General features: G+C 44.3%; 1 protein-coding gene across 1 annotated transcript in view; it reads right to left on the reverse strand.

Moving 5' to 3' along the window:
- MTA2 (metastasis associated 1 family member 2) overlaps nt 1-24997 on the reverse strand; it is a 1757597-nt gene that overhangs the window by 1177968 nt on the left and 554632 nt on the right. Inside the window, exon 9 of the mRNA XM_044075372.1 lies at nt 11869-11968. Coding sequence (XP_043931307.1) covers nt 11869-11968 — 100 coding nt within the window. The remainder of the gene's footprint in view (nt 1-11868; nt 11969-24997) is intronic.

Below are 24997 nucleotides of genomic sequence, written 5' to 3' on the forward strand. Positions count from 1 at the left end.
TAGCCTTGATTTCTTTTTGTTGACTGTGTATCCCAGAGAGTTCAATAACATTATTACATAAGCCAGATGTTTCAGAAGCATGTGCTTGCTGTCCGCTTGGATCAGGCAGTCGTCCAAATAGGGGTATATTTGTATCCCTTGAAGTCTGCAGTAGGCAATTACTGATGCCAGGCATTTCATGAATACTCTGGGCACAGTAGATAAGCCAAAGGGCAATGCAGAGAATTGATAATGGGTTGAACCTGCAAGAAATCTGAGGTACCTTCTGCAATTTTGTCTGAATGGGACATGCAGGTATGCCTCCTTGAGGTCCAATGTTACCAGCCAAGACTCCTTGCCCAGCATGGGAAGAAGTTGCTGTAGAGTGAGCATCTTGAATTTTGGTACGAGTAGAAATGTTTTTAGGATGGATAAATCCAAAATAGGTCTCCAATCTTTTACCTTCCTTGGCACCAGAAATAGCCTGGAATAAAAACCTTGACCTTGTTCGTGCGTAGGTACCTCTTGAATAGCTTTCATGTTTATGAGATCTGTAATTTGCCTTTGTGCCTCTGCCCTTTGATTGTGTGGCAGGTTTGGCATGCCTCTCATTTTTGGAAGGGTGTGAAAATGGAATTTGTAGCCTCTGTTTATAATGTCCAGGATCCATTTATCCTTTGTGACAATATGCCAATTTTTTGAAAATAATGCCAGCTTTCCTCCTAAGAGGGCTGCCATTTGAGACCTGGTTGGCATGCAAAGGGGTAAGTCATTGGGTTTGGTTTCTGAAAGATTGTGAGTTGTCCTCACCACCTCTGTGTAGGAGCTTGCCATTGTCTGCCTCTAAACGATCCTTGGGATTGTCCTCTGCCCCTCGGGCGCCTGTATCTGCCTCTTTGGGGTCTGTCTGTGGCAGGAAAGAACCAGTTTTTGGAAGGCCAATTTCTACTAAAACATGGGGGTTGAACCTGTAGAAATTCTTTCACAGCTTGCATTGATTTAGCCTTTTCCTCCATTTTCCTTAATACCTCCTCAGCATTAGCACCAAATAGTACATCATTTTGAAGAGGGGCGTCTAGTAATTTAGCTTTGACATGATCAGGCAAGGCTTGTTCCTTGAGCCAGGCATGCCTACGTATGACTGATCCTGTAACAGCAGCTCTACACGAGGCCTCTAGAGCATCAAAACCACATTGTAAGGTATGCTTACCCACTTGTTCTGCACTATGCATCAAATCCTGCAACTCCTTCAAGTCTGGTTGTTCAGGTTGTGACATTTTACTTTTCAATTGTGATAACAAAAACTGTTGGTATTTTAGCATATGAAACTGACAGTTTAAGGCCCTCATGGATACGGTAGCAGAGGTATATACCTTTTTTCCCCACCTTTCTAAGGATCTGGAATCTCTCTCGGAAGGCAATGGATTTTTAGCAATGGAGGCCTTAACTCCCTTGGGGCCCTGTGAGATGGTTTCTGGGTCAGCAGCATGGCTTTTGTATAGAAATTGGTGTGAGTCAGGAACCCTGTAGTACCTGTCAGGCTTAACTGGAGCTGGAGGTAGAGAGTCCGGGTTAAGGCAGGCCTCCGAGTAAACATCATCTAGGATGTCCAAGACAGAAGGTATAGCCAGAGGCCTGTGCTGAGGAAGCAAGAGAAATTCCCTGAGCCTTTTCTAGGAATCTGAATAATCCTGGCCTTCCCAGTGGAAGTGTTCCCTTAAGGTATGCAAAGTTTCCCCAAATGAGTAATCCTCAGGGGGGATACAGAAGGGATGGACTCCTCCGCATCCAGAGTCTTCAAAAGGGGAGTAAGAATGTTCCTGATCATCAGAGTGCTCTGAAATAATGGAGCCCTGATCAGAGGAGGGGGAAATCTTCCTCCACTCTAGGCCTTTTGTCCAGAGGGGGCTGAGAACCTCTGATAAGAGTAATTAAATCCTCAGCCATTTTAAGCATCTGTTTCTTAGGCATGGGGCCTGGAGATGGGCCCTGTGTAGCTGGCCTCTTAGAGTGCATGGTTGCTTTAGACCTTGTGAAAGCCTTGATGGAGAAAGAAGAGGAAGGTCTGAAGACACCTTGAGTGGAGGTGGACCTGTCCACATTCTGAGTTTCAACGCCAAGAGTGGCTTCGGTATCTGTAGTCGGGGTGTGGGCTGAGGAGCCTGCGACCTTGGGCACAGGAGACAGCGTCAAAGAAATGTCGGTAGTCAGGGGCTGCGTAGGCGCCTCGCTGAGAACCGGACCACGTGTAGTCGGCTTTGGCGTGGTGTCTGTAGAGGATGCAGACCTCGTGTGTCGGTCCTTGTCTTTGCGTTTTTTAGACAAAACCGGAGTCGGAGTATCCGACGACATAGTATAATTAAATGCTTTCCCAAAATAATGCTGGGCGAACTCTGCCCGACGCTTAATAGTGCGTTTGTTGAATGTAGCACAAAAGCGAAAGACCGAGACGTCGTGGTCTGGGCCTAAACAAGGTATACAGAGGGAATGGAAATCCTTATGCGGTATTTGCTTCCCACAAGAAATACAATTATTAACTTTGTCTGACATCGGTCTGAGGCAAGAAAAGTTTCCCCAACGGGTTACTTGGCTTTTAAGAAGACTTCAGTTTCCAAATTTTCGTAATCTCAGGAGCTGGCCGACCGGCACTTGCGAACTGCTTCTGCTTCGGGCACCGCACAGCAAGAAAGACTGAAGAAAATGGCATCGGCTGGTTCCTTTATACCCCTGTCGCACTGACGTCAGGGAAGAAGCGACGACAACCGACGCCGGACCTAGACTTTGGAATTCGGCCGACCGAGGACCTGCCTGACGGCAGGAGAACCCATCTGTTATGACTGCAGCTGTATGCACGATGAACATCCTTAATGCTCTTACTGAAAATACTGGCACATTCTGGAAATTGTCTCAGAGAAAGAGAAACACCCACAGGGAGAATCAGTAACAGAATTCTCCTCGGAGTCTGAAAGAGAAAAATGAGGAGCAACCCCCCTGTGCCTGTCACTTCATCTTTCTGATTAAATTCAGAAACTTGTACATTTTCAAGATGTCCCTTTTCCTTTCATCAAAAAACACTTTATAAAAAGGATTTAACAGCCTGAATTAAACCTAGAGCCATACCCCACAAGCTAGTCTTGTCAAAGAAAAAGTACAGTTTTGTACCTACCATAAATGTAGATGTCCGATAGACATGCAACCGCAGTCATAACATGTGGGTTGTCCTGCCTCAGGCAGCCCTCGGTCAGCCGGATTCCAAAGTCTGGGTCCGATGTCGGCTGATGTCGCATTTCTCTCCTACGTCAGAGCAGCTGGAGTACATAAGCATCAGCTGACGCCATCTTCTTCAGTGTTTCTTGCCCCAGATGCCAGGTGCCCTCCAAGGAAGGCTGTAATCAAATTGAAAGACAAAAACAGGATTCCAGAGAAATAAATGAGCAATAAAACAAATACACCATAACAGATATCCCCAGCTAAGAGAAACAGGGACAGGAGTGGATCCTAGGCATAGAGGGGTATGGAGGGAAGGAAAATCCAACTGCAGTTGCATGTCTATCTGACATCTACATTTATGGTAGGTACAAAACTGTACTATGTCCTTCAAGAATGCAACTGCAGTCATAACATGTGGGCAGAATACCATAGCTTAGCTGGGGGAGGAGGTATGCTAGGAAAAAGATGGTGTGGCAATCAAACCCTGCGGGACTGCCGAAGCAAAGCCTGCTCTGGATCTGGAGTATAGAGGGAGATTGTAGTGTTTGGAGAATGTATGCACGGAGCTCCATGTAGCAGCTTCTAGAATGTCCTTAGTAGGCACCCCTCTTAAGAATGCTGTAGAGGTGGCTGTAGCTCTTGTGGAATGTGGTCTGACATTGGCTGGAACAGTCTTTCCATGAAAGGAATAACAAAATCTGATGCAATGTCCAATCCATTTTGAAATAGTCTGTTTTGAAATTGCTTTTCCTTGGACTGCAGGGGCGTAAGCTACAAAAAGTTGCTCAGACTTCCTACTGCCCTTGGTTCTGTCCAGGTAGTATCGAAGTTGTCTGTGAATGTCCAAGGTATGTAACAGTCTTTCCCCCTTATTCTCAGGATTGGGGAAGAAAGCAGGCAAATGAATAGCTTGATTTAAAGAAACCCTAGATACCACCTTTGGCATAAAAGTAGGGTTGGTCCTTAATGAAACCCTGTCTCTGTGAAAAATTATGAACGGTGGTATTGCCATTAGGGCCTGTAGTTCCGAAACCCTTCTTGCTGAGGTAATTGCCAACAGGAAAGCTGTCTTCCATGAGAGAAATTGCAAGTCAACTGAAGCTGCTGGCTCAAAAGGAGGTAGAGTCAGTTTTTCTAGGACAAAATTGAGGTCCCAGGCTGGCACTGGGGCCTTTCTTGGTGGCTTGATGTTCTCGATTCCCCTGAGGAATTGCCTTAGCAAAGGGTGTGAAAAGACAGGAGGATCAGTGTTATATCTAGCTGAAATAGCTGATGCATGTATCTTTATGGAAGAATATGAGAGGCCGTTCTTTAGCATATCCGCCAAATATTCCAAGATGAGTGGGATGTTCAACAATGATACATCATGTCCCTTGCTGGTATTCCAATTGCTGAATCTCTTCCATTTTGCTAAGTAAACCTTTCTGGTGGATGGTCTTCGAGCCTCTGTTAGTATCCGCTGAACTTCCTTGGAGAGAGATAGGTTGAGGTTATGGGATCTCCCAGGCTGTTAGCTGCAGTGTCTGAAGGTTTGGATGCACTGTTTTGAGATTGTGTTGAGTCAAAAGTAGAGGCCATTGGGGAAGGGCCCACCTCCTGGTGTGACATATGCTCCGTAGTAGTGGGTACCAATGTTGTCTTGGCCAGTCCGGAGCTATTATGATTCCCTTGGGTCTCTGCTTTGATCTTTAGTAGTACTGAGGTCATCAGTGGCAGAGGTGGGAATGCATAGATTGTTAGGAAGTTCCAGTTGAATGAGAGAGCATCTATTTTCCAAGCTTTTGGATGGTATGTCCTTGTGCAGAATTTTTGTAGATGATGGTTGAGGTGAGAGGCAAATAGGTCTACTTCTGGCCTGCCCCATGTCGAAGTGAGTTGTGTGAAGATCTTCGGATGTAACCTCCACTCGTGTGGATCTGTAAAATTCCTGCTTAGGCTGTCCGCCAGCACATTGTCTTTGCCTGGAACAAACTGGGATTGTAACTGGATGTTTAGGCTCAGTGATTTTTCCCAAAGATGCATTGTCAGTCTGCAAAGGGGGTAAGAGTGGGTACCCCCTTGCTTGTTTATATACCACATCACAGTGGTGTTGTCTGTCCGTATCAGTAAATGACCTTGTTGAAGTTGGTGTTGAAAGGCCTCGATGGCATGCATTACTGCCAGCATTTCCTTTTGATTTATATGCAGATGTGTTTCCTTTTGAGACCATTGTCCTTGTATACACCTGCCTTCCATGTGCGCCCCCCCATCCAAGGTCTGAGGCGTCTGTGGTCATGGTCTGTGTTATCTGTGGTTTTTTGAATGACATACCTGTGTTTGCCTGGCTCACCGAGGCCCACCATAGGAATTCCTTTTGTAGGCATGGAATGAGCGGTATGGTTGTCTCCAAGTTGTTGCTGTGCTGAGACCAAATGTTTTTCAGGTACCATTGAAGCTTTCTCATGTGTAGTCTTGCTAATGGAACCAGGAGAATGCAGGATGCCATGTAACCCAGGGCCTGTAGGAATCTCCTTGCAGTCATCTGGGTGAGTTTTGCTAAACCTTTGAAGTAATGAGTTAACTTCTCTTGCTGGTCTTCTGTCAGGTAAGCCATTTGAGAAGCTGTGTCTAATTTGGCTCCTAAGAAGATTATTTGCTGGGATGGCTACAGTCTTGACTTTTGGAAGATGACTGTGTATCCCAGAGCTTGAAGTAATCGTATGACATAGTCCAAGTTTTTTTGTCAACATCAATTTGTCGTCCGCTTGTATGAGGCAGTCGTCCAGGTACGGGTAAATTTGTATCCCCTGGAGCCTGCAATGAGCAATTACTGAAGCCAGGCATTTTGTGAATACTCTGGGCGCAGTAGATAAGCCAAATGGCAATGCTGAGAATTGATAATGCTCTGGCCCTGCAAGAAATCTGAGGTATCTTCTGCAGCTGTGTCTGATAGGGACATGCAGGTATGCCTCCTTGAGGTCCAGAGTAATCAGCCAAGACCCCTTGCCCAGCATGGGAAGGAGTTGCTGTAGAGTCAGCATTTTGAACTTTGGTACTATGAGAAAGGTGTTTAATGCGGACAAATCCAGTATTGGTCTCCATTGAGATTATTTTCTTGGAACAAGGAACAGTCTTGAGTAAAACCCCTGGCCTTGTTCTTGTTGTGAAACTCTTTCTATTGCTTTCATCCGAGTCAGCAGAGAGATTTGCTTGATAGCCTCTGCCCTCTGGTTTTGTGGTAGGTTTGGCATGCCTTGTTTTCTTGGCAAGGTATGAAAATGGAACCTGTAGCCTTGGTCTATAATGTCCAAAATCCATTTGTCCTTTGTCAGTCTGTGCCAATTTTCTGCAAACAGAGATAAATTTCCCGCCCAAGGGAGCTTCTATTTGTTCCCTGGTAGGCGGAAGTAGAGGAAAGTCATTGAGATTGTGGCTGTGGAGCAGGTGAAACCCCTGCATCACTTTGGTTTCCTGGCTGCCATTGTCGTCCCCTGTAAGGACCTCTGTATTGGCCTCTTCCTCGGCCACGTCTGTTTTTACCCCTTTGAAACTTTTCTGGATTAGGAAAGGACCAGTTTTCTGAAGGCCAATTCCTACTGAATCTGGGGGGTTGAACCTGGAGGAAATCTTTCACCGTCTGAACTGATTTTGCTTTTTCCTCGATGGTCTTTAACACATCCTTAGCATTAGCACCAAAAAGCTTGTTCTTTTCCAAAGGTGCATCCAGAAGTTTTGCCTTTACATGATCTGGTAGAGGTTGATCTTTTAACCATGCATGTCTACGAATGACTGCCCCTGTCATAGCTGCCCTACATGAAGCTTCCAGTGCATCATATCCACACTGCAGGAAGTGATTGCTTACTTGCTGAGTGTTATGTACTGCTTCCTGCAAAGCCTTCCTGTCTAAAGGATCAGGAGTGGCCAATGTTTTTGTAAATCTTCTAACAGGAAATCCTGATATTGTAACATATGAAAAGGCAATTCAAAGCTCTCATAGATAAGGTAGTGGATGTGTAAACCTTTTGCCCCATCTCTAATGACCTAGCTTCCCTGTTGGAGGGCAATGGATTTTTAGAGGTGGAAGCTGAAACTCCTTTAGGCCCCTGAGAAATAGTTTCCAAATCAGCAGTATGGGCCCTGAATAAATGGGAATGAGTTTCTGGGACCCTGTAATACCTGTCTGGCTTGGCTGGAGCAGGAGGAAGAGAGTCAGGGGTAACACTAGAGTCAGAATATAAATCATCCAAAACATCGAGTACAGGAGGAATAGCTAAGGGCCTGTGCTGGGGCTTCTTAAGGAAAGTCCGGCTTTCTGGAATCAGAATATTCCTGGCCTTGCCACTTGAAATGTTCCCTCATGGTATGCAGAACTTCCCCAAAAGAAATATCCTCAGGTGGGGAGGCCGAGGGGATTGAATCCTCTGCATCCGAGTCCTCATAGGTCTGGAAGAGCTCTTCCTGGCTATCAGAGTGGACAGAGCCCTCTGAGTCTTCATCTGACGGAATAGGGTCAGAGGGTTCAACCCGGGGCCTTTTATCAGAAGGAGGCTGGGATCCTCTCTCAGGATGGGCCTGTGAACCTCTAATCATAGAAATTAAATCAGCAGCCATAGACATAATTTGTGTCTCTGGAGAAGGCTGAGGAAAGGTTTTAGTAGTAAGATGTTTTGTTTTGCTGGCTGCTTTAGCCCTGGTGTAGGCCTTAATAGACATGGCCATAGGAGGCCTGGCAGCTCCACGTGCAGGAGTGACCTTGTCTACAGTAATGGTCTCGGGCATTTCCTCGGTTTCGGTATCCGGTGGAAAATCAATAACTGGCGGAGTGATATCCGGAATCGGAGTCGTCGGTAATGCGGTGTCTTCGGTTCGGAGCGGTGGAGAGACCGTCTCAGAGGGAACCGGAGCACCCGCGATAGGTTTTGGCGTGGAGTCGGTGGTAGACGCGGGCAGAGGATGTCGGTCCTGGTCTTTTCATTTCTTGGGAGTTTGCGAAGTCGGAAGATCCGACGGCATTGTGTAAGCGAATTTTTCGCCGAAAAAATCTTCAGCGAACTCCGCCCGGCGCCTGAGAGTTCACTTGTTGAAGCGAGCACAGGCTACACAGGCCGAGACGTCGTGGTCTGGGCCAAGGCAAGGAAGACAGTAAGAGTGGAAATCCTTATGAGGTATTTGTTTACCACAAGAAAGACAATTAACTTTTTCAGTAATTTCTGACATCGGCTGAGGCAAGAAAATGTCCCCAACGGGGTACTTAGCTTTTTTGATGACTTCGGAATAGAAGAATACAGGAGCTAACCGACCGGCACTTGCGAACTGCTTTTGCTTCGGGCACCGCGCGGCAAGAAAGACTGAAGAAGATGGCGTCGGCTGATGCTTATGTACTCCAGCCGCTCTGATGTCGGAGAGAAATGCGTCATCAGCCAACGTCGGACCCAGACTTTGGAATCCGGCCGACCGAGGGCTGCCTGAGGCAGGACAACCCACATGTTATGACTGCAGTTGCATTCTTGAAGGACATCTTGAGGAATACAAGATCAATTTAGTTTTCAGTTTCATTTTGACATGAAAAATGTGGCAAACAGAGTTATTAATGGTAGCAGCTGATTCCCCAGGCATGGGCGCAGCATTCTGACCAAACAGGGAGATCTTCCATGTCCCCTCTCCCAGGACCAACAAGAGGATGTGGCTAAACCCTGGTCCATACTGGCTCTACGTGCTACACCAGAGGGGATCAGGGGTAAAAGATGAGTAGTCTGTTAAGCTACGACCACAGCAGAGTCACCCACCTGCAGCTGAGGTAGACTGCTTACCTGCTGTGATGGCACATGCTATTAGCTTAACTTTCTTTTTGTGGCTGGAAGAACAGACTAAGGGACCAGTAGTTTGTCCCATGGCCAAGCTGAAAATGGTGCCTCTTTCTTGGGGAAAACAAGCAGCCAAAACCGGTAAATGTTTAAGTCTTTACAAGTCACCCCCCCCCCCATAAAAATCACAACACTTTTCCAGTTCAAAAAGTAAAACAAAACAGTTTCTACACTCGTTTTTCAATTACTTTAAACAACTTTTAAAGTGACAGGAAAAAGAGTGCTCCTGTTTAAAGGTACAGTTCACTCTCAGGACAGTCCATTAAAACATGTATTCATAGCTTAAAATTAAGTTTCCTAAATATGAAAGAACAATGAAATAGTTTCTATAATGTGAAAAGTTTTCTCCAAAGTGGACTTAGCCACCAAGTAAAAGAATAGCTCAAGCTGACCATTGATCCTCAAAAGCCTGCAGCAGGAAAGCTCTGAAGGGCTTGGCGCCCAAACTTTTTTTTTTCTTTTCTTTTTTTTTTTTTTTAAGTTAGCTCAATTCAAGCTGACTGGGCACATGGAAGGTTTCCTGATGGTGTGGAAGCTGGCTAGCCATATCCTTGGCAGGATATAACCCCATAGAGGTAAAGCTACTGCAACAGTGATCGATCTGATTAACAAAACTATTCTGAAAAAAAAAGATGGAAATGGCAAAGTAAATTTAATACCTGCCTTTCAACATTCCCTGTCTGCAATGGTAAAACTGCTTCTCTTCTGCCTTGAGTAGAGTAAATCAAGTTCCACAAAAACCCTGGCACCCCCAGGTTTCCCTTCGATAGTTTTGTCAGAGCAGCTAACATTCGGTGTACCCAATTTTTTTTAATACTTCTCCCTTCTGCTACAGTGTTAACAGCAGCTCTTTCAACCGATATGACTGCACCTTTAATAAGGTCATGGAGGCTCAATAAAACAGCCCTGTTGCTTATTTGTACTCTGATAAAATTAAAACAGCATTTTCAGTGCCAACATTTCAACAGATAGCTCTTCTGGAGCCCCTGGCCAATGTCACAGTGGACCAAAACCCAGAAGTTTGCCTTCTTTTTGAGTTGCAAACTCCAAGGGAGATTTTACTCTTCGCCTTACTGTCTGAGATGGAAATGCACTGTGAACACACATTAACAATAGGCTTCAGGCCTAAGCAAAGCAAACAGCAGGAATAGCAAACCTTGTAGGGGATTAATTTCTAGCAGTCAACACAATCATTAACGTCACGAGAGCATCCATAATTACTACAAAAGAAAATTTCCCTACAGGAGTAGTTATCTTACATCTGCAAGCCAGCCAGCTGATGAAATGACTATGCTGAAGTCATGTAATGGCACTGAACTGGGTATGAGGAAACTCTTAAGGTGGTGTTAGCCAGCACCCTCATACCACCAATGCCTTAAAGTGGCAGTGTAAGTCAGCAAAAATATTTGGTGGAAGGTACTACCCTAAAAGCTGCGCCAACCATCATGCTACCTGTAGGCAAGATACACCACATAGCACTACTAGGCCAATGACCACCAGAGCCTTTATAAGCCTAGCCATGCAACCCAACCCAACTGTGTTCCTATGTATCATGGGAATTTATTAGGAGGGGGGCATGTTACTTAGAAGTCTCTACAAGTTGTGTGTGTGGGGGAGAATGTTAGAGAAACAGTAATGTCCAAACTGTCTATCGGAGACAAGGAGGCTAGACCCAGAGCGAATTTCCGATTTCTCATCCATAGGTCAAGGTTATGCTTAAATAGGGTTAGGGATGGACTCTGCTTCAGAAGGACGGGAAGCCTAAGTATGGGGATCCTCAAACACCTTGGATTTAGTGTTTCTGATGCTGTTCGTTTCAAGGATGTGCAAAAGGTCCATCAGAGCTGGATCCAAGGATGCCTTATATCCCAAGTACAGGATCACCCCTCAGAAACCTGTAGGAGAAGGAGCATAGAGATAAGGGCTTTAAAGCTAAAATGTATATCTATGTTGCATATCTGTGTGCTAGCATATGTTAAGTTAGCTAATTACTTCAACTTTAAGACATTAAGCATGGTTAACCATGAGATTTTGCAGTCATTAGAATCCCTTTTAACTCTGAAGGGCCTACATATCTGTTTGGTTTCTTTGATGGTCTTCCATTGCTGGAAAACTAGAAGGGCAACTTACACCAGACTTCTTACTCCACCTTCTGGGACAGTTCTTATTGTACTACAGCTTCATTAGAAACAGTCAGGAGCCTCACACTGCATCTCTTCATCACACCACAGTTTCAGTGGTCTCTATTTTCATGCAAAAGAACAGGTTGCAACAATTCTGGTGCTCATCTTCCTGGAGTTTCAATGTTTTCTTTTACAAATACCCAAGATTTACACTACACAGAGCATCTCCCCTACAAACAATACATGATCTTGGTTCAGTTGTTTTACCAACAACTTCAGCTTCAGGCTGTAAGCATTCTCAAAGTTTCTGGATTTTTGTTTCCAACCTGTAAATCTGTCTTCTGCAGTTCCTATCAGTGGTATTCCTGTCTGCCGATTTATTTCCAGCATTAGCCTTACATTATGTTGCTTCTCAGGCATCAGCAGTTATGATTACAACAGGGAATAGTGCAATGAATATTTGTAGTTTCGATTGTGTTCAACTGTTAGTCTCCGATAAAACTAACGCATGTGTAGGTAACAGCTTCTATACTTTATCAACAGTATGTAACTACACTATGAAACTGAGCAACTGGATAGTCTGCCTACCACAGATAATCAAAGAACACTGCATCCATCTGTATGTAAAAAAATGCATTTGTGGAAGCTGGGCTTCCATTCCTTTCCCTGTTCTGCTAAGAATGTACTTATAAACTGGACCATGCATAACTTACCAATGTGATGTCCCTGGAGGCTGCTGCTGCGCTCATGTGCAAACTTGGCTGTCTGATAGAACTGCTGCAGTCAAGTGCTCTTGCAAATGTACCAACAGCACTACAGGGAAAAACAAAAAAATATGTACTCTTCTTCTAAACTGTCAAAACAAAAAGGCTTCAATGCAATAGTCATGGAAATATAAAGACAAAAGGACAAACAATTTTTACATATTTCTACTCCATGAATGTGGCAAATATTTGTAATGTTTTAATGAATTCATTTTTAATACTCCTAGGTGACTTGCAGGACACACTACTCACTGAAATAAAGCAAACTTCCGCATAAGGAAAAGAAGTGTCTTAAAAGAAAAAACAATTAACCCATTCTTAGAAGTTTAGCGTACCATAACTGTAGAAGTCTCTGTGTGTGGACTGTTGCAGTCACCAGTTCAGAGATTCTTCCCTACAGAAGACTGACGGCTGCTCAACTTCCCAGAGATTGACTTTCGGTCTCCTGGTTTCATATGACTCCCACTCGGACACAAGGGCATTGATCGCATGCAAAAGGGGCAATGGTCGATGCCACCTTCTGATCTTTTCTTACTCTGACTGGAAAAGGAACTTATCTTATGCCCAAGAGCATAAGTGGACCTAAGGGACTTATCCCCCCAAAAAAGTACTCACCCAGATGCCCATATGCTTTTCCAAGTTTTTGGCAGAGTCATGGAAAGAGGGAAGCCTAGTGGGGAAATGAGAAAAAGGGAACAAGGTGCCTATGCCAACCCCTGTATACCTAAGGAGAACAAGAGGGAACAGGAATTACTACAGTGGGTATTCTCTTAACATCTATAGTTATGTCAAGTCCATATCATAACTGTACTACGTCCTTTTTAATCACAGCTGTGGTCACTACTTCTGAAACTCCTACAGAACAAGGGCTAATGGGTGCTTGGCCCTGACTGGGCTACTAAAAGAGCAATCCTTTGAGAATGGTTTTGACAAACCCTGCTCTGGCACTGGATACAGAACACAACTTGTAATGGTTGAAGGTGTTGTAGAAGGTGTGGACACAGGGCCAAAGTAGCTACATATTTCTAAAATAGACCAATCTTCTCTGAGGAATGCTGTGGTAATTGCTGTCATCTTGTGGAATGGGCCTTAAAACATGGCACATGTTATCTATGAGTGAAGTACAAAAGCAATGAAGAGCAATACAGAACAGAGTTTGTTCACAAGGAGGCAAAACAGCTGATTTGATTTCCAAAGTTCAGTCAATAAAAACAACATGAAAACTCCAGCAAAGCTAGAACTTCCAAAAAGTGACCCCCCTCAAACCAATTGTGTTAGAGGCACATGGGATATATGAAAATGATCCTTATGATCATCAGGTGTTTCAGCTAATTGGCAATTCTGAATGCCCATGACTTGTTTCATCGTTTTAATGGACAATTTCAGGCCAATAAAGCCAAACCCCACTAGCTGTGGATATGTATATTTTGGCCTTGTTATGACCTCATCGGCACAGCACAAGCACTTAGTTCAGTCAATAGAATCTTGGTTGCCTACGCATGCCCAAAACAAGAAAAGTCCACCCCTCTCATGTTCCTGGGATTGAGAGTGAACAGAGAAATGTGGATAGCCTGACTCAAAGTTTTGCCACCACTTTGGGCATGACGGTAGGACTGGCATGTGGAGGAACTTAAAAAAAAAAGTCTCCTTACACAAAAACTCGCAGCTCAAATATAATTCTAGTAGGTATCACAGTCACAAAAAACAGCATCTCTCATGACAGGTACCTTCACATGAAATAAAACAGCAGGTACAAAGCATGCATATTTACATTTCTCCAATAAAGTTTATGTCCCATGGTGGATTAAATTTCCTTTTTGGAAGGTATGACACAGAATATTCCCTTTATAGATTTCATAGGTGTGTACAAGGCTAACTGCACTGGAGCCTATATAAGCTTAGCCTAAAAAGATTTCCTGGCATCGTGCTGCCTAAAGTTAGTTCCCAGTGCCCCTTATCAAGCATGCCCACTGAAGTGATCCCCGGGGTGAACTCCTATTGCCCACCTGCTCAAGATTTCTCTTAAAGAGGGCCAGTAAAGTGCTCTGCTTGAAGTGAATGGGAAGTTTCTTCCAGAGTATGGGAAGTGTCTGGGTTAGGAACTTGTCCCTCCAGCATGTTCTGTTTATTGTGGTAATGAAGTTAAGGTCCCTGGAGCGTATGGCATGGAGGGATTGGGATTTCATTAGGTGCATATCTAGCAGCTCCGGGTCAGACATGGCTTTGTAGGTCAAGCAGAGATAGTCTCTTATCACCTACTTAGTGGCGGAGTATAGCTGGAGTTTTTTTTTAGTCTGTCCGTATAGGTCGTGTCTAAGGCCTAAGATCCTCTTAGTCATGTATTTTTGTGGCCTTTCAAGTTGCTGTAGGTGTCTAGTGAGGTACATACCAAATGAGGGTGCTTTATTCTATAACAGATCTAATGAGGGGTAAGTAGAGAGGGATTATGACCTCTTTCCTCCTGGATGAGAAACCTTTTGTAATGAGATGCGCCACATAGGACTTTAACTACAGTGGCAATGTGGTTATCAAAGGAGAGGTTGCTGTCCACCTGTGTTCCCCAGGTCTCTTATCACACCTTCAGTGTTTAGTGGACTACCGCCTATGTGGTAGTTAATGGGCACCAAATTTTTCACAAAGGGAATGACAATGCACTTTTTGGCATTGAGCTTGAAGTACTTGACTTGAGTATAACCAAGGTTTTACTGAATGACAAGCTTAGTCAACACAAATCCCTTCAAACAGGCATACAATACCACTGATTTGTAAACGTCTGACAGGTAGTTGAGAAACAAATTTTTACCTGACTTTGGGTCCTAATCAGTAAAGTACCAAAGAGAAAGTACAGTTGTGTACCTACCATAAATGTAGATGTTCAAGTGTATTCACTGTTGCAGTCATTACACTTGGGTTATCCTGCTGGCAGGCTATCCGCAGTCGGCCCGAATTCCAAAGTCCTGGTCCGGTGTCGGTTGCTGTCACCTCTTCCCGGACGTCTGCACCAGGGGTATAAAAGTTGGAGCAGACACCATTTTCTTCAGTTTTTCTTGCCCCAGATGTCAGGTGCCCCCAAAAGGATAGGCTAAAAATTCTGCTTATAAAAAAGCATGCACTAACAAACATTACCTTCATCTACAAGCAAATACACCACATAGGTTGTACAGAACAGAGTAGTACAGATAAGTCCCAGCAATGAAAAGGGGGATGGATGGAGGGTAACCTGGACTGCAACAGTGAATACACTCTTAACATCTACATTTATGATAGGTACACAACTTTACTATGTTCGTGTTTCACTGTTGCAGTCATTACACTTGGGTTGAATCCCAAAGCTGAGGTTGGGTGGCTGGGCCTAAATAGAATTAGGAGTGGCTAGGAGGCCCTGCAGAACTGCAGTGGCAAAGCCTGCTCTGGACTTAGAGTAAAGAGGTAAGTGGTAGTGCTTTATAAAAGTGTGCACTGAAGTCCAAGTTGCAGCCTCCAAAATATCCTTGGTTGGTACTCCTCTGAGAAAGGCTGCCGAAGTGGCTGCTGCTCTAGTAGAATGTGGCCTAATGCCCTTAGGCAGTGATTTGCCATGTTGTGAATAGCAGAAACGAATACAGTGGCCTACCCATTTTGAAATAGTCTGCTTTGAAATAGCCTTTCCTTGTGATCCTGCAGCAGATGCCACTAAAAGTTGCTCAGTCTTTCTGAAAGCTTTAGTTTTGTCCAAGTAGAAGCGTAGTTGTCTGTGTATGTCCAAAGAATGCAGAAGTCTCTCCCCTTTATTCTGTGGGTTTGGATAAAAGTTAGGCAAATGAATAGTTTGGTTAAGAGCCACACTGGACACTACCTTAGGCATAAATGTTGGGTTTGTCCTTAGAGAAACCCTGTCCGGATGGAAAATAATAAAAGGTTCCACAGCCATTAATGCCTGTAACTCAGATTCTTCTTGCTGAAGTTATTGCTAGGAGCAGAGCTGTTTTCCATAAAAACTTTATGTCGTCTGTATTGGCTGGCTCAAAAAGAGGCAGTGTGAGCTTTTCCAAGACAAAACTTAGGTCCCATGTAGGTATTGGTGCTCTCCTTGGAGGTCTTATGTTTTTGGCCCCTCTGAGGTACTGCCTTCAGCAGTGGATGCGAAAAAATAGGTGGGTTCGTATTGTAATGAGATGAAATGGCAGAGGCATGGATCTTAATTGATGAGAAGGATAGGCCTTTGGTCCAGCATCTCAGTTAGGTATTGTAAAATCTGAGGAATATTTGGTACATGCATGTCAATTCCTTGTGCCGGGTTCCAAGCGCAGAATCTTTTCCATTTTTCTGCATAAGATTTTCTGGTGCTGGGCCTCCTGGCCTCCAAAATAACATCCATAACTGCTTTAGAGAGAGGTGTGTCCTGAGTGGTTATAATATCCGCCATGCAGCCAGATTTAGTGTTGAGTTGGCTGTGCAGGATCTGATCGTTTTGTTGGGTGAGCAGATGAGGAATTTGAGGTAACGTCCAGGCTGGGCCTTGAGATAAGTTCTTTAGGATTGGATACCAGTGCTTGTGTGGCCAGTCTGGGGCAATCAGTATCATTTTTGGCTTCTCTTGTCTGACCTTTAGGAGTACCTTGGGGAGGAGAGGCAGTGGAGGAAATGCATAAACTGCAAGGGTTTTCCAGCTGAATGATAGAGCATCCACTTTCCATGCTTGTTTGTGATAAGTCCTTGTGCAGAATCTCTGTAGTTTGCAGTTGTGAGGGGAGGCAAACAGATCTATGTCTGGCCATCCACATTTCCTTGTTATCATGCTGAAGACTTGTGGATCTAGTTTCCACTCGTGAGGGTCCATGAGGTTTCTGCTTAGTTCGTCTGCCAGAGTACTTGTTTTTCTTGGCAGGAATTGTGCTTGTAGGTACACTTGATAAGTCAATGCTGTGTACAACAAAGTCATGGCTTGTCTGCAGAGGGGGTAGGAATGCGTGCCTCCTTGCTTGTTTATGTACCACATGACTGTAGTATTGTCAGTCTATCAGCAGTTGTCCTGGATGGAGTAAATGCTTGAAGGCTGTCAGGGCATTCTGTACAGCTAGCATCTCTTTTTGATTGATATGAAGATGCATTTGGCTTTCGGGCCATGTGCCCTGAATACATTTTCCTGCCATGCCCCCCCCCCCAAGCAAAATCTGATGCATCTGTTAGTGTCTGCCTGGCTGTGGGTAGGGTGAATGGCTGTCCCTTGTTGTGGTGACAGGCCTGTGCCCATCATCGAAACTCCTGTTGTAGGCAGGGAATGAGAGTAATGTTTCCAGGTTGTGGCAATGTTGAGTCCAAACACTTTTTATTACCATTGTAGCTTCCTCATATGCAGTTTTGCATATGGAATTAGCAGAATGCAGGATGCCATGAAGCCCAAAGACTGCAGAATTTTTCTTGCAGATAACTGGGTCTTTGTTGCCATGCTTTTGAAGTATGAAGTCAGTTGCCTTGTTTATCTGGCGTGAGACAAGCCATCTGGGCAGTTGTATTTAAGCTTGCACCCAGGAATATTATCTCTTGAGAGGGTACTAGTTTTGATTTATTTTCGTTTACTGTGTACCCTAGGCAAATTCGTAATCTTTTTACAAACGCCAGATGCTTTAGGAGAATGTCTGCTCTCTGCTTGAATAACGCAGTAGTCTAAGTAGGGATATTTTTGAATTCCTTTTTGTCTGCAAAATGCAATTACTGGTTCCAGACATTTTGTGAAGACACTGGACGCAGTAGATAAGCCAAAGGGCAGTGCAGAGAATTGGTAGTGCATTGAGCCAGCTATGAATCTGAGGTATCTTCTGCAAGATTGTCCGATTGGGACATGCAGGTATGCCTCTGAGATCCAATGTTACAAGCCAAGCCTTCTTGCCCAGCATGGGCAGAAGCTGCTGTAGAGTCAACATTTTGAATTTTGGAACGTCCAGAAAAGTGTTTAGAATAGACAGGTCCAGAACTGGTCTCCAGGCTTTGTCCTTTCTGGGTACTAAGAAAAGTCTTGAGTAAAATCCTTGTCCCTGCTCTTGCTGTGGTACTGGCTGAATAGCCCTCATGTCCATGAGATGAAACTTGTTTTTGTGCCTCTGCCCAATGATTGTGTGGCAGGTCTGGCATACCTTTCGTCTTTGGAAGGGTGTGAAAGTGGAACCTGTAGCCCTAAGAGACTATGTTTAAGACCCATTTGTCCTGGGTGATCATGTGCCAATTTTGTGAAAAAAGTGCTAGCTTTCCCCCTAAGGGTGCTGCCAAAAGATAAGTGCTTGGCATTGGCAGAGGAAAGTCATTGGGACTGTTTCCTATATGGCTGTGGTTTGTCTTCTCCGCTTTTGGAGGTTGTAGCACCCCACTGTTTGGGCCTGTATGAGCCTTGGGGTTGTTGTCTGCCTCTAGGGCATCTGTATCTGCCTCTTTGTGGCCTGTCTGACACTGGAAAGGACCAATTCTTAGAAGGCCAGTTCCTGCCAAATCTGGGAGGTTGTACCTGTAAGAAATCCTTTACTGTCTGCATAGATTTCACTTTATCCTCCATTTTCTGTAACACCTCTTCTGCCTTAACACCAAAGCATCATGCTGTAGTGGAGCATCCAATAATTTTGCTCTAACATGATCAGGCAGATTCTGTTCCTTTAACCAAGCATGCCTTCTAATAAAAGAATGTGCAACAGCGGCCCTACAAGAGGCCTCCAGTGAATTAAAACCACTTTGCAAAATATGCTTTCCCATTTGTTCAGCTGCATGCAATAAATCCTGCATTTCCTTGTTTTCAGAACATTCAGAATTTGTCAACATTTTCTGTTTTAGCAGTGACATTAAGTATTGCTAATATTTAAGCATATGAAACTGACAATTTAAAGCCCTTACAGCCAAGGTAGCAGAAGTGTAAACTTTTTTCCCCCATCTGTCCAGTGACCTAGAATCCCTATCAGAGGGAACTGGGTTTTTAGCAGTAGAGGCCTTAACTCCTATGGGACCCTGAGATATTGTTTCTGGGTCAGCAGCAGGATTTTTATAAAGAAATTTATGAGAGTCTGGAACCCTGTAGTATCTGTCTGGCTTAACAGGTGCAGGAGGCAGAGAGTCAGGAGACAGGCCAGACTATGAGAATACATCATCTACAATGTCTAGAACAGGTGGAATAGCATGAGGTCTATGCTGGGGTAGTAGAAGAAAGTCTCTGAGCTTTTTCTTAGATTCTGAGTAATCTTGGCTCTCCCAGTGGAAATGCTCTCTCATGGTGTGCAGGGTTTCCCCAAAAGAATAATCCTCAGGAGGAGAAGCTGAAGGGATAGATTCTTCAGCATCATAATCCTCATAGGGAGGCAAAGTGTACCCCTGATCTGAAGAGGAGTCAGAGGAAATGGAAACCTGGTCACCGGAATCATATTCTGTGTCTTGCCTAGGCCTCTTATCAGGAGGGGGATGGGAACCCCTGATCAAAGTAATTAGGTCTTCGGTCATTTTAAGCATCTGTTTCTTGGGCATAGAAGTCTGTTTAGGAGAATGTTGTACTTGTTTCTTTGTCTTTAAAGCTGTTTTAGTCTCTGCCTTGGAAGCTGGGGTTGGCTTAACATACAACTGTGTAGGTCTGAAAACATCCTCAGAAACTGATGCCTGCTCAGCGGCTCTGGACCCATCTGAGGGAATAGCTTCCGAGTGTCCAATACCTTGAGTATCCAGAGGCCTAGCTGTCTCCATGTGGGAGTCAGTAGCGGGCGTCAGGGGCTGCGTAAGTGCCTCACTGAGAAACGGTGACTGGCCTAGCGGAGGCCTCGTCGGTTTTGGACCTCCGATGCCTGTCCTTTTCCTTGCGCTTTTTATAAACTCCAGTCATCGGCTGTTCCGACAGCATTATATAATTAAACCTTCGGCCAAAGTAATGAAAAGCAAAATCGTACAGACGCTTAAAGCGTTGGTTAAATCTAGCACAAAACCGACAGCTAGCAACATCGTAGTCAGGGCCCAGGCAAGGAATACAGTAAGAATGAAAATCCTTATGAGGTATTTGCTTCCCACAAGAAATACAATTGTTAACTTTTTCTGACATCGGTCTGGAGCAAGAAGAAAGTTTCCCCAACGGGGTACTTAGCTTTATTGAAGACTTCGGATCTGAAATTAGTTTTCGAAAATCTCAGGAGTCGGCCGACCGGCACTTGCGAACTTGTTTTTGCTTCAGGCACCGCGTGGCAAGAAAGAGTGAAGAATATGGTGTCGGCTGCAACTTTTATACCCCTGGCGCACTGACGTCAGGGAAGAGGCGACAGCAACAGATGCCGGACCAGGACTTTGGAATTCAGGCCGATTGCGGGTAGTCTGCCAGCAGGATAACCCAAGTGTAATGACTGCAACAGTGAAACACGATGAACATCATCTGTACCACTTTGTTAGGTAGGACTTCCTTGTACTTAGTTTCATAGCCTGCATCACTATAAACAGCTCATCCTGTGAAAACATGCACTTTTTTCTTGTACACCTCTTGAGCAGTAGGTCCTAAGATGGAATTATTACATAAAGGGGCAATAAGGATCCCTGACCTCACACTACTTTGTAGGTGTTCTGGGGAGTGGGGAGTGTTAACCAGACATTACACCTAATGAATGATTTAATGGCTGCTGCCTTGCAGCATACATATACTGCATCACAGCTACATTTTTTGAAGTATTCAGCTACCGGTTAAGACATCACAAAAGTCCAACTACTCCTATTTTAGTTCTCATCTTCAATCCTCTCCACCTTGGTCCTCATCTGCACCAACATGATCTGTTACGACAGCATGTGGGACTGGCAGCTTAAAGCCTATAAAAGCCATGGCAAAAGCTATGTACATCCTCCCACCAAAATCTGTCCAGAGGTCTGCTCACCTCATCTGGAATGTCATTCTGGGTTGAAGCCAAAAACTGTTCTCTTGCTAGAATCCACAGACATTTGGATCAAAAAGTATTTACATAGAGGTACCTATGGGAATCCTTGGCCATGTTAAAAACTATTATGCTTCATAGGAGCACAGGGATGGGGGTCAGGCACAAGGGATACATTTTCAAAGACAACCTCCAGGATTCACTAGCACTGGGAGGTGCAGCTAAGGCCCAAGCCTTTAGAGAGCCATGAAGGCCCTGCATCTCTGTTGGGCTTCTGAGCACACTTTGAATTTCATTAAAAAGTCTGTCATTTTGTTAGTAGCATCTTCAAAGTAGTCCCCCTGGTCAAGCACAAGGGATAAGGTGTATTCAGTGTCTGAGTTTAGGGCCTTGGCTGATGACAGCCTACCAAAAGACATAAATTTATCAGCCTCAGAGATGTCAAATTTTACATCAGGGAACTCCACCTGCTTTTTTCTTTTTTGAAGGAACTCAAACCTGGCTCAAATCTTTTAGATTTCAATACATCAGGGTTTTAACCAGCTGAACAAAGCCCAGGTTGTGGAAGTGTGGTACGCTGAGGAAAGCCTAGCTGCCCTTGCTGTGGCTTTGGTGCCTTCTGCCTGTTATGATCAGAGATGGATGCCTCTGAAGCTTTGGAAGTGCAATCAAAACATTGACAGTGTCTTCTGGAATGTCTTCACAAATGGGCATTCTACAGGATCCTGCCTTCTTCTACAGAAATCAAAATAAAAGTTTCCTTGGAAGAAAGTCACTGGCCATTTTGGTCCAGCAGGATATGCCAGACACTAAAGGCATGTATGACTGCAGAGCATTTTGCACCAGAGGCCTCAGCTATAACAGATTCCATTAGCTAGGGGATGCAAAAGCTCAATCTCTAGTAGAGAAACAGTGGACCACAGAAACTCTCAGTTATCAGTAACTTCCTCAGTTTTTCTCCTCTGAATTATTTTTTTCAAGAAGTAGGGTCCAGAGGTCTTGGATGATGCCACAGCAACCCTAAACCAAGATCATATTTTTTTAAAAACACCTTTACTGAATAATCACTAGTGACATAAGCAAGTTTGCATTTCTACAAAAGTAATCAAGCCATATTAACAAGTGCACATTGACATAAATCATACATGTTGTTCCATACAAAACAGCTAATCCAATAGTATATAAAAAAGAAGTAATGTACTTACCGTAACGTTCCATGCGAGTTGTTCATCTCGTCTTCATTCTTACACATGGGTTCGGAGCCAATCTCTCGGCTCCAAGTCGGCCACTTTCACAAGCTCAAGGTTTTCGAGTAGCTCGAGGCCAAGTCCCTATCCCATAATGCTCTCTGCGTCACCTCCGATCTAGTTTGCTGATCCCACATGTACAATATAAGAACACATGAACATTACTCCAGATGGAGTAAGAAATCCTATAACAAGACCCACCAGACCACAAAAACTAACTCATTCTTCGAGAAGCCTGGAGGGGGAAGGTGGGTGGTAATGTAAGAATGAAGACGAGATGAACAACTCACACGGAAAGTTATGGTAAGTATATAATGTCTTTATGTGAAGTTGTTCAATCTCGCCATTCATTCTTACACAAGGGTAGCGTCACAAGCACCATTCATCTTGGGTGGCTCACGGGAGTATATTCCTGAAGACAGTGGAACCAAAGGAAGCCCTATCCCCTGAGGCCTTATCTACTTTATAATGCGTAATGAAGGTATGAGACTTAGACCAAGTGGCAGCTGCACATATTGTGTCCAACGGCAGCCTAGCCATATAAGCTGAAAAAGTAGAAACAGCCCTAGTGGAATGTGCTTTCACACTATGTTCTAATGGTTGATTCACAGAGGAATATGTGAATTTTATGCAATCAATCAGTTAACCATTTGGAAAGAGTAACTTTTGACACTGGTAGCCCTTTCTTGGAGTCCGCATGAGACAAAAAGTTGTTCTGATTCTAAATTCTTTTGTTCTATCCAAATAAAATCAGAGTTGTCTGTGAACATCAGGTTTATGCAACATATACTCCAACTTGTTGGAATGGTTACTAAAGAAGGTTGGGAGTTCAACAGTTTGGTTCAGATTAACCTCTGAACATAACTTAGGAAGGAAGGGCTAGTCCTGAGTGACACTGTCAGGGTGAAAAATCAAATATGGGGATTTAATAGATAAGGCCTAAAGTTCGGACATTCTACGTGCTGATGTAATAGCTACCAAGAAGATGATTTTCCAAGACAGGAATTTTAGTTGGCATGAGGATGCAAGCTCAAATGGAGGAAGAATAATGCTAGATGAAACAAAATTTAGATTCCAGGGAGTGAAATGATGTCTAACTGGTGGTCTAATATGTATGGTTCCTTTTAAGAAGGCTCTACATAATTTGAGGTGTGAAAAATTGAAATTGCAGCTAACTGAACACGTATAGTAGCAGCCACAGCACCTTCATTAAAAAGCTTAGTCAAAAACTCCAAAATGCTAGCAATTGGGGTGACGTACAGGTCAGAATAATTTTGAGAATCGCAGAAAGCAAACCACTTCCATTTCCTAGCGTATAACTTTCTGGTTGAAGCTTTATGTGAGGATACAAGGATATGCTGCACCTCTGAGGAAAAATTGTGGTACCTGGCTATGTTGGAAATCGGAGCAGCCAAGCTGTCAATCTGAGGGAATGAAGTGAAGGATGAAGAGCCCCTGATGAATATGCCAGTAGATCTGGAACTGAGTCCAGAATCCAAGGTTCTTCTAGTTGGTAGAGTTGAAGGAAGGGAAACCAAATCTGTCAAGGCCAATACGGGTTATCAGAATTACAGTCTTCCCCAGGGCTTTGGCTTTCTGCAAAAATTTCAGAATCAGGGGAATTGGTGAAAATGCATAGAGAAGTCCAAGGGGTCAAGCGTGTACAAGAGAATCCCTTGGATTTTCACCTGGTGGGGCATTCAGGGCAAAGTAGCTTCTGCATTTGGCATTCATGGGGGATGCAAATAGGTTGCAGCAAGGCTGGCCCATCTGGGGAAAATCATCTCTGCTACATCTTCTTTGAGGGACCACTCGTGCGTTATCAGAATGGCTCTGCTCGGTTTGTCCGCGATCATGCTGGATTTCACCAGGACATGAGTCACTATCAGAAAGCACCCAGTGGATACAGCCCACTGCCAGACTATTAAGGCCTCTCGACATAGGGGATAAGACTTGGTTACCCCTTGCTTGTTGATATACCAGACCACTGACATGTCAGTCTGAATTGCAATCGTTCCCAGAGGAAGTGTGTCTTGGAAGTACTGCAATGCCAAAAGTACTGCTCTCATCTCCAGAACATTGATGTGGAATTATGACTCTGCCTCGGACCAGGTGCCTTGGGTTGTTCCCTAAAAAAAAAAGCCCCCCCACCCTATCAGAGAGGCGTGCGTGGTCACCGTGGCTGATGGAGAACAAATGGGCAACCTACTGTTACATGATGGCTGGTCAACCACCACTGAAGATCCTTTCTGCATGAATCTGTAATCCTTATCAAGAATGACATTGTAAAGTTGTTGGTAAGACCACTGGGTGAAGAGTAACCATTGAAGTATTCTCATGTGCATACACCCTAGAGAAACTGCTACGAGAGTTGCTGCCATAGTACCTAGTAATTTCAACACTTGAGAGGCTGGTACTTTTTTGTCAGAATGTCTGATACCTGTTGTCGAAGAGTGACTACTCTTTCCAGTGGCAATTTTACCATGGTGGTGGTGGTGTCCAAGTCTGCTCCGATAAAGGAGATACGCTGCGATGGTGACAACGCAAACTTGTCGAGATTTATAGTTATTCCTAACAGAGCACAGATTGAAAGTGTGATCCCTGGATTGAAGTAGTTGATGCCTGGAGGTGGCGGTGAGGAGCCAGTCATCGAGATACAGAAATGCTCTGAATCCTGGACACCTCAGGTGAGCTGTAGCCACTGCCATGCATTTGGTAAACACTGAGGGCTGTTGTAAGACCAAAGGGCAGTGCTCGGAACAGATGAGTGGCACCCAGCCAGAAATGCAGGTGATCTCTGGATGGTCTGGCCAATTTGATACGATAGTACACATCCTTGAGCTCTATAGAGCACATCCAATCGCCCGTTCCTAGAAACGGAAGAATCTACTGAAGCATGACCATCTGGAAATTCTTTTTTTTTTTTTACAAAAGTGTTGAGTCTGCTAAAGTCCAAGATGGGCCTCCAGTCCCCCGTTT

Source organism: Protopterus annectens, chromosome 6.part1, assembly GCF_019279795.1.
Source record: "Protopterus annectens isolate FY-2018-M chromosome 6.part1, PAN1.0, whole genome shotgun sequence".
NCBI lineage: Eukaryota > Metazoa > Chordata > Ceratodontiformes > Protopteridae > Protopterus > Protopterus annectens.